At 32.9% G+C, this 16,528-nt stretch overlaps 1 protein-coding gene across 1 annotated transcript; it reads left to right on the top strand.

Annotated features, from left to right (window-relative positions):
* The first annotated feature begins 2,218 nt into the window (after positions 1–2,218).
* Positions 2,219–15,385, top strand: LOC127701063 (uncharacterized). The gene is made up of 4 exons (XM_052204856.1): positions 2,219–2,301; positions 9,234–9,572; positions 10,467–10,649; positions 14,143–15,385. The coding sequence occupies exons 1-4, from the start codon at positions 2,244–2,246 to the stop codon at positions 14,757–14,759; spliced, it is 1,197 nt and encodes a 398-aa protein (XP_052060816.1). The 5' UTR covers positions 2,219–2,243; the 3' UTR covers positions 14,760–15,385.
* Positions 15,386–16,528: the final 1,143 nt, after the last annotated feature.

Here is a 16,528-nt window from a genome sequence, read left to right as displayed (position 1 = left end):
AAATGAGCAACACAGGCTCTTTAGAGCCTCTAGTTACTATTTACACTGTTTATCATATACAATATTGCTTTTGTATATTGCATAATATTATGTTTTGTGCAATGCTTATGTTGCCAGTTGTGTGTCTGGGTTTTTGGAAATAAAATCTTGAATCTTCACATTTCCGCTGTTTTCCTGTAAAATTGATCAGTTGTAATCATTACGCTTGTTGAAATCAACTTTGTCCTTACTTATAATTCATATTAACTTAGTTATGAAACCCGTAATTTGATGTTTAAACATTCATGTTGAATTTACAATAACGAAGATATAGATTTTTTGTTGTTGAAGTTAATATGATGAAGTTCCATATTTGCATATTTTCGGACAGAAAGATGGAATATCAATTTCAAAGTGTATTATAATGATAAACGGGCCACATGTATCAGGCCAACTAGCCTGTGATGACTGTACCTTTAAGATGTTTATAAATAAATAAATGTTCTGTGGTTATGATATAAATTGACATTTAACAGTCTTGTAACAATATGACTTTAACTTCGCCAGGGTAAAAAGTTCTGTAGGAAAGGCGTGAATGTCCTTTTTATTACAGTGTAATAAAAGACAAAGTACAAATATCCTTTAAAAAAGCTCAAATTTTCAATGAAGCGCCGAAACTCCTATAGCCCGCAGGTCTATATCCGCTCGTAATATTTAAAGGGAAACGATACATTATATGATAATTTCGTTTTGAATTTATATTTTTGATTATTGTTATAGTTACCAGAAATAATTTTTGAGAACTTATAAAATAAAAAGTGTTTTTGTGGTGAAATCATTGAAGAGCTTTGCCAGGTTGATTATTTATTTAGTTTTGCTTCTAAAAATCTCCTTGCTTAAAATGACTGAAATGGACTACTAGTATGTGCAATGATAACGACCAACCATAAAAACGGTTAGAAATGTAACTAAGGCACAACTATTTCCTTGACTTGTACGGCCCAAGAACAACACATACTGTAAAGGCCATTCTTGCGGAGTTTATGTAACGATGTTTTAATTCAAACCTGTTCGTTAAGTTTTACGTTCTCCTTTTTAACCGGGTTATCCGGAGGAATAATCCGGCTATTAAAGTAATAAAGTTCGGCGGAATGCGAGCGGCTGTCAACATTTTCAGTGCAATAACTTACGAACTGTTCAACCAATCCTTTTTCAGATTTCATATGTTTTTGTCGTTGACAAAATGGACTTCAAGTTTGATATTGACTATTTTCACTTTTACCCTTTAGGAGCTTTGGTCCTTGATAGATTGGAAAATAGGCACTGAACGTGGCAGGTCAAACTGACTATAATTGAATTTGGCTTTTTGTTAAGTCTTTTTAGGTCCGATAGTCTCAAACATCATTGACTTTCAATTGTTCGGGCTTGAGCGTTTCTGATGAAGGAAAATCCAGAAAAGTGCTTCGAACATCAATTTCATTACTGATAGTTGCCATCTGAAGTTCAACAATCATAATGGTTACCTTCTAAATAAAGACAACCTTGTTCGCTGTCAATTTTACAGCTCATTTCTTAATTGTTTTTTTTATTATTATTCATGATTCTAATCTTCCTTAAATATAAAATTTACACAAGGGGATATTTTGGCGATTATAGTTGCGAAACATACACCTCGCGAAAATTTTCCACTTTACAATGGTAGTTTAAAAGATTATTCTAAACTTAAACTCCATGCAGCTGTACCCTGATTGTTATGATGAGACACCCCCAGCCTCCTATCTCCCATGAGAGTCGCTTATCAACTTCTTTTTACCGAATACTTAAAAATCGAGTCTCGACAATTAGCACACAATTAGCACACAATAGTTCACAGGACATCTTGAGTGTATTGCTATATTGTAACAATTATATAAAGGAGAATATGCAATGACCTTATAATTTTCAACAGTCAAAATAATGTCAGCTTTTTAGTTTTACCTATAAAATAAAAGTAAGAACATTGCTTATATCCTCTTTCTGTAAATTTCCAGAGTGGATTTTATAACCGTGATATTGTATTGGTCGTAAAAGCGTAAATTGAAGGAAGTATTATTAAATTAATTTATAAAAATAAATAAAATCTAAAACGGATATGATAAATTGTTTTACTTTATAATTTCCACATAATTTACAATACCAGGAAAAAAACTTACTAGCAAAAATAGTTTTAAAATGGTAGTGGTACCATATACTAGTATTCAAACTGATAAAAAGACATTTAAGTCATGTCAAGGGAAAGGGATACACTTATTTCTCGCTTATTCACTGTCGTACTACTAAAAGGTATGATTGTTTAATTTTTTGAAAAACTCCATTAAACTAGTATGTGAATTAACAACAGCATAAGAATATCAGCTTTGCATTTGACATTTGTATTTGCATTTAAACATATTTGAAAGTTTTCATAATCTGATAATAGTTTGTTGTTTATTTTGTTCACATTGAAGTTTAGTGCGTTTTTTTGGGTTTTTTTTTTTCCTTCCCGATTCTAAGCCAAAACTGTTGATGGTTTTATTGTAAATAACTTGACTGTAATTTTACTAACCAATTTTGTATTTTGTTATATCTGTTTCGTAATGAAATTTAGATTTAGAAAAAGGTAGTGTAATATTGTTTTCGGAACCACTCGAGCATTCACTCTCATTTCAAAAATAAAATCTATTATACTATTAGATGTATACTATTTATATCATATCATCTATGAACAGTTTCTGAAAGAATATCAATGTTAATATTGTCTTCATATAATTGGGTTTGTGTTTGACAGGTAAAAAGTGTAAATGTTAATGAAACTGATCAATCGGAACATGATATTTCAATACTTTTTTTCTAAATAAGATGGGGCAAAACCATTTAACAATATCCATCTGATATTTATTTCCTCCCAATATTCAAGATCTTTTAATTAAAAACAATGATGATTGAAATGTTGGAAAAAGTGCTTTAAAATAAATAATTAATGCTAGATACATGTTCATGCCGATACGTTGAAATGTTCAGTAACATAGTAAGTACTATGCTTATAATGAAATAATGAATCTGAATCTGAATTGGTTTTTCCCCTGGAAACACACTCTATACACAATCACTATCAGTGGTTGAAATTGTTTTCAAGTCAAATTAGCGTACAAATGTATTTTTGAAAGTTCTAGTACTAAAAAAGAAACATATCGATTTAAATCATTATAGATAAACTCACACTCAGATTTATCGAAAGCCCATTTATTGTGTTTGATGAAACCTTATGTGGTTGTATCGAAAGCTCATATGTGGGTGTCAGTGCAAATCAACAGGACGGAAACATAAATGCAATTTAGTTGAACAGTAACAGGATGTAGATATAAATTGAAACTTTTCTTTTTAATTTAATTAGAAAGTCAATGCATGATGGGAAAGTTGTGTTTCTCATAGGCTCTTAATTCAGCCATTGACATGAATGTGCATCTGCAATCATTTAGTTGAACACAAGTTCAAGGACATTCATCGTCTAATGTTTGTGCATCTCAATGTTACTCTTTTGCCGACACATTTAAGACTTTTTTGTCAGATGCATGGTAAAAAAGGACAAAACAGTTGATTTTTTTTTGGTCAATATCATTTTTATTAGTAGAATTTTTTTTTATGAGTTCCATTCAAAATAAAAATAAGAATCGATATTGAACCAGATTCGAATATGTAACATGTGTAAGGTCTTCATCCGGGACGACCATTTGATATTTGGGAAGGGGGCAGAAGGATATATTTTTCGGATTGACTATTCGGAGTCGCGCAAAAACTTATTTGCACTTTTGTACACAATTGTTTCCTGCATTTTATGTTGCAGAATATTCATTTTCACCTTGTATAATGGAAGGATATTTATTTCAGCTCTTACTAGGCCAGCTCGATATTCAATTTCAAAATCCATCTGCCCCCAAGAAAATTAAATGGTTATCCATTAAACGAAAATTAGAAAGAAGGAAACCACTCTTAGTTTATGATGAATTGTGAAACACTCTTATAATTTCATAATGAAGGATTTATTTTCCGGATTGATTAGTCGGAGCCGCGCGAAAATTTATTTGCACTTTTGTACACATTTTTTTCCTTCATTTTGTGTTGCAGAATATTCATTTTTATCCCGTATTATGCAAGGATATTTTTTCAGCTCTTACCAGGCCAGCTTGATATTCATTTTCAAAATCCTCCTGCCCCCAAGAAAATAAATGGTTATCCCACTAAACGAAAATGAGAAAGAACGAAACCAATCTTATTCTATGATGAATTATGAAACACTTTAAAATTTTATAATAAAGTATGCAGTATCACTATTTTGCGGGTTGCGGGTTGCGGGCTGCTCTATTTTTGTCTTTATCTTAATTTTTCTAAACAAACATAAACTCATTAATTTTTAATCTGACAATGAATAAACCCATAGCGTACAATAACTTTATTATAGCAGTTTCGTTAATTATGATAAATTGACTTTATTCAGCATAACGATTGAGACTTTTACCTTGGAATAATGAAGACAAAGTCCGTACAAAGTATCAACAAACATATGTACAGTATTACTACATTCATGCGTCTTTTAGTTAGTCTTGATAGTATCAGTCTATTTGACTTGCAATATAATATTCAGAACCTACAATTTTTTTCTTCAAATACATATAATTTGGAATATCAAAATGAAAAGAATGCAGAAAATGTTTCTTAACCATTCACGTGTGTAAATTGCTAACATTTATCAGTGTTCTCAGTAAAGTAATATAAACGGGTGCGTCTGATGAAATGACATAATTATGCAAAAGCAAAACACACACTAAAGTTCAATTCCTAAATTGGTGAGATAATGCCTGTTTTCTTCTGACAATGTTTGTTTAAGTTCATTTGTGATTATTATATCGCCAGCTTTCAAATTTGGATGCACTTTTTGCACACAGTCAGTCTGTAAATGATAACCCGCGTTTGATTTTCTTCTTTATTAGGTGAAATGTTCCACTCCTTTTTGTCTTTATAGAAACGAGAGCGTACTTCCAAATGTTTTATTATTACATCAAATGGGGGCTTTCTGTTTATATATGCGATATAATAATCACAAATGAACTTAAACAAACATTGTCAGAAGAGCACAGGCATTATCTCACCAATTTAGGAATTGAACTTTAGTGTGTATTTTTTATCACAACCATAGCATTTAGATATAATACCATGAACTGATAGGTCAATTCAAAAGGGTCACTTGAAGTTGAATGCCAATATCTGTTTTTCAAATCTGAATAATTAAAAGTTGACGGACTATTCAGTTTTAACGAGTTTGGTTCTAAGGCAAATGCATAAAGTCTGTTTACTATATTCCCCACTTCAGTTAGAGTGTAACAATACTGTTTAATAATATTGCAGGTTTGTGAATAGTCCAAGCAAATCAGTATGAAAATTCTGTGTTTACATGCCACCTTTCTCAATTTTTCAGTACTTTGAAGTTTAGATAAGGGACACGAGCAAGTAGATTTATAGTCAAAATAAACTGCACATGTTTCTCCCTGGGTGAAACAAGACTCGCAGTAGCTTGCATTGGTGAATGAATGTTTACTTCAATGCACTTATAATCCCCCATTGTCTTAGCTTTTTCAATCCTGATGTTAAACTCTTTCGAATTATTGGTCCTTGTCTTTCCAATTGGTCTTTTGTCTTTATCTCAGCTTTTGTCTGCTCTGTGCGATGAACTTGGTTCAGCCATGAATGTTGAAGTTGTTGGTAATTGTGGAGCCTTACCACCTTTGAATTGATCATCTAACGCATGTAAAAGATTTTCTGCTCGACTATTGGCCTTTTGCTCCAAAATCATCTGTTTTCGCTGATATGATGGACCAGATCGAAGGTTTACTACACCAGAAAAGTAACCTTTCACAGCCTGTCCGTACTTTAAGCAATCAGCTGTTTATATATCAAAAACAGCTGTTTGTATCATTACAGCCGATTTCAATGAGTGTGTAGCTAAAGGTAATATCTTTGGTTAGCTTGCTTGCTAGCTGAACCGTGAAGTCATAGTTAGGTAATGTATACTACCCTCCTTTCGAAGTAGCCTAGTCCTACAGACAGATAGATTGGTTATCTGTCGGACTAGTCTACTCTTAAAGGAGGATAGTTTACCTAACCTAACAATGACTTCACGGTTCAGCTAGCAAGCAAGCTAACCAAAGATATTACCTTTGCCTACACACTCATTGAAATCGGCTGTAAGATTGGAACCACCACAATGGGTTGTAGATGCATGAGACACCTCGGAATTTCAATAAATCGTTGTCAAAGCCTATCCCAGCACCCCATCTCCATGGATCACAAGGTGTTTCGAACATCTATTTAGACCCATTAGAATAAACTAATTAACCATGGCAATGTCCATCGTCAGGAGCCCAAGCCATTGCATGGTGACACTTAATCTTAAAAATACTGTAATATTTATAAGGGGCTCGACACCTCGTGATTTGTTTGACTAATACTCTTCTATACTCTTTCTTTTCTTTCCATGTTTATCAATTTAACAAACATAGTATAGAATATATTCTTAAAAGAGCGAAAAAAACAAAAACGGCTATCATGAAAAAGGCCGTCTATCAGAAAAATAGAAGATTAAGATTCGCTCTCTCAAGAAGAAAAAAATCAATTGAAAAGGCACGTGAATATGTTAAAATTTTCACGACTGAAAAAATAAAAGACAGTGAGATTTTGTTACTAGTAAAGGATACAAGTATATACCGTCTCCCTCGAGGAAATTTGCAAAATCTAGTATTGCATCAGATTTCAATGAATTTGCAAGAAAACTAAGATGTAATGATATCATTTTGACAAGGGTGATATTTTTAAACGTCATCCCTTTTTTACAAGTCCGGATACGAACCGGAACTTGCAAACAATGCAATTAAGACATATATATTCAAAACTAAGATTGAGATAGATAACTTAACAATACAAAAAGCCCACGATAATCTCACTACGCTGGAAAGAAAGGCAATTTCTTCCCTGAAACAAAACAAAAAAATAGTTATTCTATAAGCAGATACAAATAACACCATAATGATCTTGGATAAAACAGAATATATAAATGAAGGACGTATGCAACTTAGTAGTGCTACTCACTTCATAGAAATTGAAAAATTAAATATAATAGAGACCAACCAGAAAATCAATAATATTATCTTTGAAATGCATAGGAAAGAGGTCATAGATGAAATCACATTTAAATATCTTTCTGCTAAGAGAAATCTTAAACCAGGAAGGTTGTATCTTCTGCCTAAATTGCTCAAACTGGATCCTGAACTAATAGAAAAGGTTCAACAGAATCCTACGCTGTATAAAAATGTCAGAATTCAAGGGAGGCCTATTGTTTCATTATCTGGTACTGCTTTAGAGAGAATAGGGAAGTATTCAGCAGTAGTACAACAAGAAACACATTTAAGGGACTCTTTAGAATTTATAAATATTATTGAGAAATTGCGGGTAAAACCTGACGCCTACTTAGTCGGTTTTGACATAAAAGAATTTTACAACAATATGTCCCATGCAGAAATGATTGACGCAGTCAAACATGCTTGGCCTACGATAATTAAATGTAAACATACGATACCATTGCCTCCCCTGCGATATATATTGGAGCTTCTAAAGTTAGTTCTTGAAAATAATGAATTTATGTTCAATGATAAATTTTACAAAACTTCAACTTCAGTTCCAATGGGAAATAGTTTATCACCTGAAATTACCGATCTGAGAGTTTATGAAGTCTTAAATAGTACTTTAAGGACTTTCCAACATAAACAGAAAATATCGAGCCTCTATAGGTTTTGGGACGATGGCTTTTTTATTTACAATTTTTTTACATGACATGCTAACAGACACCATGCACTACTAAAATTTACATACGAGAAATCACAAACTAAAATGCAGTTTTCAGATGTGTTGGTATTCAAAGGTCCAAGATTTAGAGAAACAGGAATCTTAGACCTCACGAAATTCCGGAAAAAAAACTGAAAATTATCAGTACTTAGAGAGGTCCTCATGCCATCCATCCTCTACTTTCAGAGGCATAAGTAAAGGAGATATGCTTCGCTTTAAGAGATGTACGAACAATCCAGTAGATTTACAAACACAATACGCGTTATTCTCTGAACGCCTTATTAAAAGGGGTTATAAAGAAAATGAAATTAAAACAGTTATGCAGGAAGTGACTGCAAAACAAAGAAATGACACATTATTGGTTACACCCAAATCTGTATTACAGTCGCCTCCCTGTGTATTCTCTTCACTTAAAGAGCAATATTTTAAAACACTTGGATAAATGAAAAAGAAGACGAATAGGCTAAACTTTTATTTGATAAAAGACCTCTTTTCGATTTCCGTAGGCATAAAAACTTGAAAGACACAGTAACATCTGCGACTCTTGGTAAAACATGTTGCAAATTATGAAAATATGTTCTATACTATGTTTGTTAAATTGATATGGAAAGAAAAGAAAGAGTATAGAAAAGTATTAGTCAAACAGATCACGAGGTGTCGAGCCCCTTATAAAAATTACAGTATTTTTAAGATTGTCACCATGCAATGGCTTGAGCTCCTGACGATGGACATGGCCATGGTCAATTAGTTTATTTTAATTGGCCTAATAGATGTTTGAACCACCTTGTGATCTATTGAGTTGGGGTGCTGGGATAGGCTTTGACAACACTTTGACAACGATGTATTGAAATAAAAGTATGATCATTATTTTTATTATCACACTTAATTCAGGGAAATTTTAAGAAAATTATGTAATTTCTTCCTAAAAAGTTCCTTTTCGTACACTTTAAATAGTGTCATTGCTTTGTGTGATTTTTCTAGAGCACTGGCCTAGCTGGTTAACAATTTTTACTTTTAATCAATTCTAAAATAAGTGATATTGTATTTATTTTCTGATATATTGGTATATATATATAATATATATATATATAATGAATGACCAGCAATAAATCACTAAAAGTTTGTTAATAACAATACACAATTTTTCGAAGTTTCACAAATAGATCCTTTTACAAGTATATACAGTGTTTTGATGATTTTTTTTTTATTCCCTCTTTATTGTTCAACTGACTTATAGATCGCAACCCGCAACCCGTAACGCGCAGCGCGCAACCAGCAACCCGCAACCAGCAAAATATACACACTCTAAATTATAAAACATTATCACTTAAATTATTTTGTAGGAGCAATCGGTCTGTCAGAACCATACATAAATTCCGCCGTTGGTTACACAGCATATTTGCCTTGCATCAATATACAGGGAAACATAATAATTCAGTGGTTGCGTCTAAACGAGAACACAGAAACAGTAGACAGTACTTATACTACAACATACACAGATGGTTGGACAGTTAATAGAAATTTACCGCACCACGAAAGGCTGGGGATCGTTGGCTTAAAAGGTGGAGAAAAGTACAATTTGAAAATATCCAATTTAACAATAGAAGATTCTGGAAGATATAGCTGTGCAGTTGATAATCCAAATGGCACTCAGTATTCCTATGTCACGTTAAAAGTTGAAGGTACTGTATGTGAATTAGCATTGACCTGTTCATCTCTTTAGATTAGTAAACAGCGTTGACCATCATATGAATGTGTTGAAGATTTTACCCATCGACTCCCTTATATATATAATGCTTTTACAAAAACAAAAACAAACCAATATATAGCCTGAGGGTTCAATTTTCTTTTAAATATCAGGTCATCGGGCTTGGTTTCAAGATACAGGTTGCCTCTGTGGTGAATTTGCTCAATGTGCAAGAATCTTACAGGGGAAACGCATTGTTATGTAAATAGAAAGAAAACCAAACAGAATTTTGAAATAAATTGGAGAAGATATCTTATAAAAATGCTTTTAGAAAATAAGAAGAAAAATGATGTCGCTGTACATTTTTTCTTCCTTTTTAATACAAAATAGAAACATTTACTGTACATTCCTCTGTAAAATCAAATTATCTGAGGTACCTCCCGTTAAAAAGGCTAAATTAAAAAAATTTTGAATCAATAAAATGATATTCTGTACTTTTAAAAACCAATCGAAGTAATCAGTTAAAATCGCATCATTATCTTTAAGTAAATTGCATTCCTGTCTCAAAATTTGCTTATATATGTCATTAAATATCCAGACCTATAGATTTCTGTTATTTAACTATCAAAGATGGCGGATGTCCCCCATACCAATTTTTAAGAGGAAGGGACTCATAAAATGTTTTTAAAAGAAATTTCACCTGCGGAGAAATTACAATAAGTGTCCTTGAACATTTTCCCGTTTTCGGCTGTTTCATTGAATTCTCAGTTTATTAACTAGCTCTATTTCACTAGAGAACATAAATATGAAAAAATATAATCTATTCGCACACATACTCCTTACAGACAAAAAGCTTAAATTGTAATTTTATATATTTGACATTTTTCAGACTTGCAAACGACCATTCGTTATTTACAGAACGATACGTATTTAACAACTGTTGCTTACAAAGAAACATCGCAGGATTTAACGTTTTCTTCCTTAACAAACAAAGCAACTGTTAAAACAACAGCCTCTTCCTCAACAAACACAACAACTGTTACAACACCAGCTAATACGTCAGTAAATCATGGTACGTAGTATATCTGTTACAACAACAGCTAATACGCCAGTAAATCACGGTACGTAGTATATCTGTTACAACGACAGCTAATACGCCAGTAAATCACGGTACGTAGTGTACATCTGTTACAACAACAGCTAATACGTCAGTAAATCATGGTACGTAGTACATCTGTTACAACAGCAGCTAATACGTCAGTAAATCATGGTACGTAGTACATCTGTTACAACAACAGCTAATACGCCAGTAAATCATGGTACGTAGTACATCTGTTACAACAGCAGCTAATACGCCAGTAAATCATGGTACGTAGTACATCTGTTACAACAACAGCTAATACGACAGTAAATCATGGTACAGCCTTTACAAGACAAACGGAAAAAAAGAAGACAAAACTGAAACATTTGCTTAAGCGTGCACATTTTTTTTGGCGTACAATTTAAACTAATGATAATTATGGTCACCGACTTCGTTTACGGTCTATTAAGTAATCAATCTGTTACCTATTTAAATATAAGAAGATGTGGTATGAGTGCCAATGAGACAACTCTCCATCCAAATCATAATGTATAAAAAGTTAACAATTATAGGTCAAAGTACGGCCTTCAGCACGGAGCATTGGCTCACACCGAACAGCAAGCTATAAAGGGCCCCAAAATGACCAACGGTCTAATCTATATAAAAAACGAGAAACACCTATGAACCACACCAACAAACGACAACCACTGAACAACAGTCTCCTGACTTAGGACAGGTGCTTAAAAATGCAGCGGGTTTACTAAACGCTTTTACAGGCGCCAACCTTCATCCTAACCTGAGACAGAAGTGTACCATTACAACATAAAAGACACACTATAAAATACCAATTGAAATGCTAGTTGGGAGTGGAAAACGTACCCTGAAATCGACATTTTACGGCCTACAACGCGATAACGCTTATTTCGACGTATTGAGGTATTTCTTTCACCTACAACACCACTTTAAATCTTGTATACCGTAAAAACGTGAATTAAAATCTGGATCCGATTCCAACGTGGCAAAATCGGCCGTGAGAATCGGATCCAGATTTTACTGACCCACCGTATGCGGTATCATGTAATTGCTCCTCGGGATTCGGATCCCTCCGCGGGTTTCGGATACTTCCGCGGGTTTTGGATCCCTCCGCAAATTTCGGATCCGTCCGCATCTTGTAAAATAAATGTTTTTAAAGAAACCCAAATTAATATGATACTTAGGCAACTAAACACGACAAACATGTGTATGATTCTTGAGCACACATGCTCATTTGTGAATATTCGTTTGCACAACACAATAGTGACTGTGTTAGTATTTTTGTGGACTAAGGTTTTAAAAGGAATCGCCTATACCCAAACATTCTGAAATAATAACCTTAGTTTAAAAATCTTAATTGCTAACATAAACAGTACATGTTTGAAATATATGCGATATATTAAAAAAAATCCATGGACCTAATTTGCATGTCTAGACCATATTTCAATTTCATTGTGAACGTCACAGTGCGTTTTTGTTTGAAAATCTTGATTTATTCAATAGAAAAAGTAAGTTAGCAAGAATTATGTTTTATAGACGTCCGAGTTGTCTTCAGGCTTAGTTGTCTTGTACTCGGGCACGACTTGGTTTCGTTTTAACGTTTGCGAAGAGTTACAGTAAGGCGTGACTAGTCAGTGGCAAGATACATGAGGGTCTGGATGGGGTTTACAGAATAGAGAACAATGGTCAAATAATACAGAAAAATGGGCCAAGTAACCTCCCGAAGAAAACAATAATATGGAGTGCTTAATTAAAAAAAGAGAATAAATTGCCCCAAAAAAAATTCAGAAGAGAGAAAAATGACCTAAAAATTAATGAATACAGAAATGAAGTACCCCTCCAGACACTCATACATAAACTTTGTTCCGGAACAGCCTTAAAATTTGACGGAATATTTTGTTTTTACTCATTATTCATGTGCACGAGCTAAATTTTTAATAGTTCCTATTTAACTTGAAAGAAATTGAAAGAAATTGAAGTTAAATGAATTCATTTTTCTATAACTTGTTATAAGATTTTAACTTGGTAGTATTTAGAAGGTGTCATAGCTATTTGCAAGATATTTACTTGCCTAGCATCGTATTAGATCACACAGACGCTCCTGGAGATTGGGTAAAAATACCAATATGCATGCATGCTAGATCCAGAACACAGAGTCACGCATATAAGTATATTAACCTAGCTCAAGAAGCGACAAACAAAACAGGTCTCCTCGTTCAGTAGGTGAAAACTTCGACAGAAGTTGTCTATCGAGATGAAAGCAGTAGAATTCACGTGAAATCAGTTTTTGAAAGTCTTGTGTGTTTTGTTAATTTTGGTTCATTTGTATGTTTCGGAGTTTAGTGTGGCGTCCATTTCCCTGAACTAGTATATGTTATTGTTTAGGGCCCAGCTGAAGCCCGTACCAAGTGCGGGATTTTCTCGCTGCGTCGAAGACCCATTGTTGGCATTGGGCTGTGTCTGCTCTTTTGTCGGGTTGTTGTCTCTTTGGTCGGGTTGTTGTCTCTTTGACACATTCCCCGTTTCTATTCTCTATTCTATATATTACGTCATTTAAATGAAAATGTCGATTTCAAAATTGATAGCTCATAAACTGATCATCACATTGCAATAATAATAATTCATGTATATCGCATATTTCTATTAATTATTCATACTTACACTATGTAATGTCAACTTCTTTTTCAACTGAATTAAATTGACGTTTTTTTTTATAAACGTAACCGTTCAAACTAAGTACACCTACAATTTGTAAAAAAAAGTTTTTTTTTTTTTTAAATTAGTTGGGCGAAGCTTATAATTCTTCAGTCTGACTAAAGTCAACCCCTACTATCCACTTTCGTTTATCAGCGCAATTGAATAGTTGGGACTTTAGTATGACTGACTGGTATATAGAACTGGAAACATGACGGCATGACGTTATCAGCCAATAAAAAAAAACAACAGTATTTATATGAATGGAAAGCCACTGTCAATTTTACGATTTGAACTTATATATATACAAAATTACGATTGGGATCCAATTTTTTAAGTTCACTGAACAAGGAAAATGATAGTGCAAGCGGGGCATGTTGACTGTCCTCCTACGAAAAATATTTTCTTTTTTTTTACTGCAGAAAATGCACGATACTATGTTTTTGTCGGTATAATACAAAGAGTATAAACATAGAAATAGCATTTGTACGAAAGGTTTCTGTGTGTTCTAGGGACCTCTTCTTTATTTCTTTATTTCTTAATTTTTTAGGCCATTTTTGTCTATTCTTAGTTTGGTTTGCCCATGATTCTCTATCCTTTATATTTAAGCACCCAATTTTCTCTATTTTTTATTATTTTTGTCTATTATTATCCTTTTTCTTTTTGCTCTTTATACTGCACTTTTTGTCCATTGTTTTCTATTCTGTAAACCCCATTTAAACCCTCATTAATAATGTCTTATGCTATATTTTTATAGGGCCATCATATCTACAGACGTATCTGATTATAACATCAGCCGGTATAGTTATAGTTTTCATTGGTATAGCATCATTTGTTCTCTACCAAAATCAAAGGCGTTATATCGCTGCTATTCAGAATCACCAGCATCACAGAGAAAATGACAGGAGGCCTACAGCAAACAGTTCCATAACTAGTGGATTAGAACAACATGAGCAAAACCATGAAACAATTCCAAAGGCTCAATATGACAAATCAGCTCACACTGACGTTCTTCGTCGTTCTCAAATCGACATTGAATCATCAACTATTGCGAATACTGAGTTAAAATCAATAAAAAGTTCGTATCAACCAGAACCCGAACAAAACGCTGGCGATTTGCCACTTCTAAGCAATCAGTCAAGTAGTATGAATACTGGTATTAGGAATCAGTACGAACAGCTGACTGACAACTGGTCAAATTGTTCACCAGTTTACCAACAGTGTGTGGAAAGTAGTGATCAGACAGAACTGAAAAATAAAAAGGTAGATACTACACAGCATATTTACGATGAATGTGATACATCCGTGCCAAACTCTGGAGTATACCAACCATTAGTGAAGGGATGTACAGATTCTGTTCAAAGCTATCTTTAAGAGGAAATAATCATTTTCGAGTTCTGGCATATGTCTCTTATTAATGGGTGTTCTTGGAGACTTTATATTTACCTCTAAAACTCTTAAAGCTAACATTTTGCCAAGTTCTTTCAAGATTAGTTATTGATCTGCCTGTTGGTAAAGGCATAGGCATTGTTCTATATTAAACTACCCATAAAAGATACCCTTGAGGACGTCTTATTTAAAAAAAAAACTCAATAGATAAGTGCCAGTTAGTTTAAATAATATGTATCGCTAAAACAAATCATCTTTAAAGGAGGTATAATATTCATATATATATATCAATCTTTGATGAAGACGTAGAAAATTAAGATCGTTCATGATAATATCTCACAAATATTAATATATTTATATGATAAATGCATTTGCCTTGCCCCGATTATGTATGCAATTATTGCAACTGAATGATAAACTCCAAAATTAATGCAGCGACTGGAGATATGTATTGAATGAACAACAGATAAAAGCATCGGACATGTATATGTGTATGTATAATCAATTATTTGCTTTGTGTTACTAGATAAGTTAAATTTTAAATGTTATTTGAGTAGATTTGATTTAGGATGAAACTGATAACAGAAAATATAGATTTTTTGTTTATTGTATAGTATTTGGTGATCTTTTGTGCTTCCATGAATCTAAATAGCTTCAGATACTATAGTATCTAAGATACGACGTAAACCAAGGTAAGAAAAAGTGATCAAATTGACCTATTGTTGTTTTGATTAAGACCGGTGTATAAAAATGCACGTCTAATAGCAAAGTAATAGTCAAGACTGAAAAAAATCCCATTTTGCAGACAATTGATTTTTCTAATCTGATATACAAGATTTGTCTTATTCCCAGAGAGTCATTGATAAATAAAAATAAAAGCAAATTTCCATATAACTAGCATCCAGACTAGCTGTCTATTGTTTTTAACTTCTAAATTGAATTTCCATGAATTAAACCAGTGAATACATACAACTGTACTCAATAATTTCAGTGATTTTGCAAAATCCCTAGTCAAAATGAGAGCTTTTATAAATTCCCAAATCAATTAAGTGATTATAGAAAACTAAAATTTCATATCTCATCTCTAAATTACATATGCAGAATTAAAAAAATAATCCAAATTTCACAGAAACCTATTCTGTTTCACATTTTTGTATCTAATTTGGAACATAAACTAGATCATGATTGGTAACAGTTTGAATATAAAGTTCAATTTAAATTTTCAAGGAATGCATGTTGTTTAAAATACTTCCTGTAAACGCCTTTAATTATTTCCTCATTGTTAGTAATGATTCATTATATTGTTTATTAATATGTATATACGTATATGTACGTTATTCAGTAAAATTGTACTTCTATATAAATTTACATGTTAACATTATGACAATACTGGTATAACAAGTCTCCCAGAAATCAATACCGGTGCTGTATCAAAAAAATGTGCACTAGATGAAAAAAGAGAGGCGAAAGATACCAAAGGGACATTCAAAATCATAAGTCAAAATAAACTGACAAAGCCATGGCTAAAAAAGAATGAGACAAACAACAGTACACAAAACACAACATAGAAAACTAAAGAATGAGCAACACAAACACCACCAAAAACTGACGGTGATCTCAGGTGCTCCGGAAGGGTAAGCATAATAAAATTATAATAAAAACGATTTTAATACAGTTTCTAGAATTGAACATACTTTTGCGTTTATTTATCTCTTGAAAAGAGGTGGAAGATACCAGGGGACATTCAAACCTCA

Source organism: Mytilus californianus, unplaced genomic scaffold (genome assembly GCF_021869535.1).
Source record: "Mytilus californianus isolate M0D057914Y unplaced genomic scaffold, xbMytCali1.0.p SCAF_5, whole genome shotgun sequence".
In the NCBI taxonomy this organism is placed as follows: domain Eukaryota; kingdom Metazoa; phylum Mollusca; class Bivalvia; order Mytilida; family Mytilidae; genus Mytilus; species Mytilus californianus.
Note: the sequence above shows the minus strand (reverse complement) of the source record. Positions and strands in the feature narration are given on the sequence as shown.

Bases quoted from the DNA above. Each gene is read 5' to 3' on its own strand.
- LOC127701063 (XM_052204856.1), top strand. From the start codon at position 2,244: ATGTCAAGGGAAAGGGATACACTTATTTCTCGCTTATTCACTGTCGTA. The intron at 2,302-9,233 runs GTATGATTGTTT...ATTATTTTGTAG, and splicing joins CACTGTCGTACTACTAAAAG to GAGCAATCGGTCTGTCAGAA. The intron at 9,573-10,466 runs GTACTGTATGTG...GACATTTTTCAG, and splicing joins TGTCACGTTAAAAGTTGAAG to ACTTGCAAACGACCATTCGT.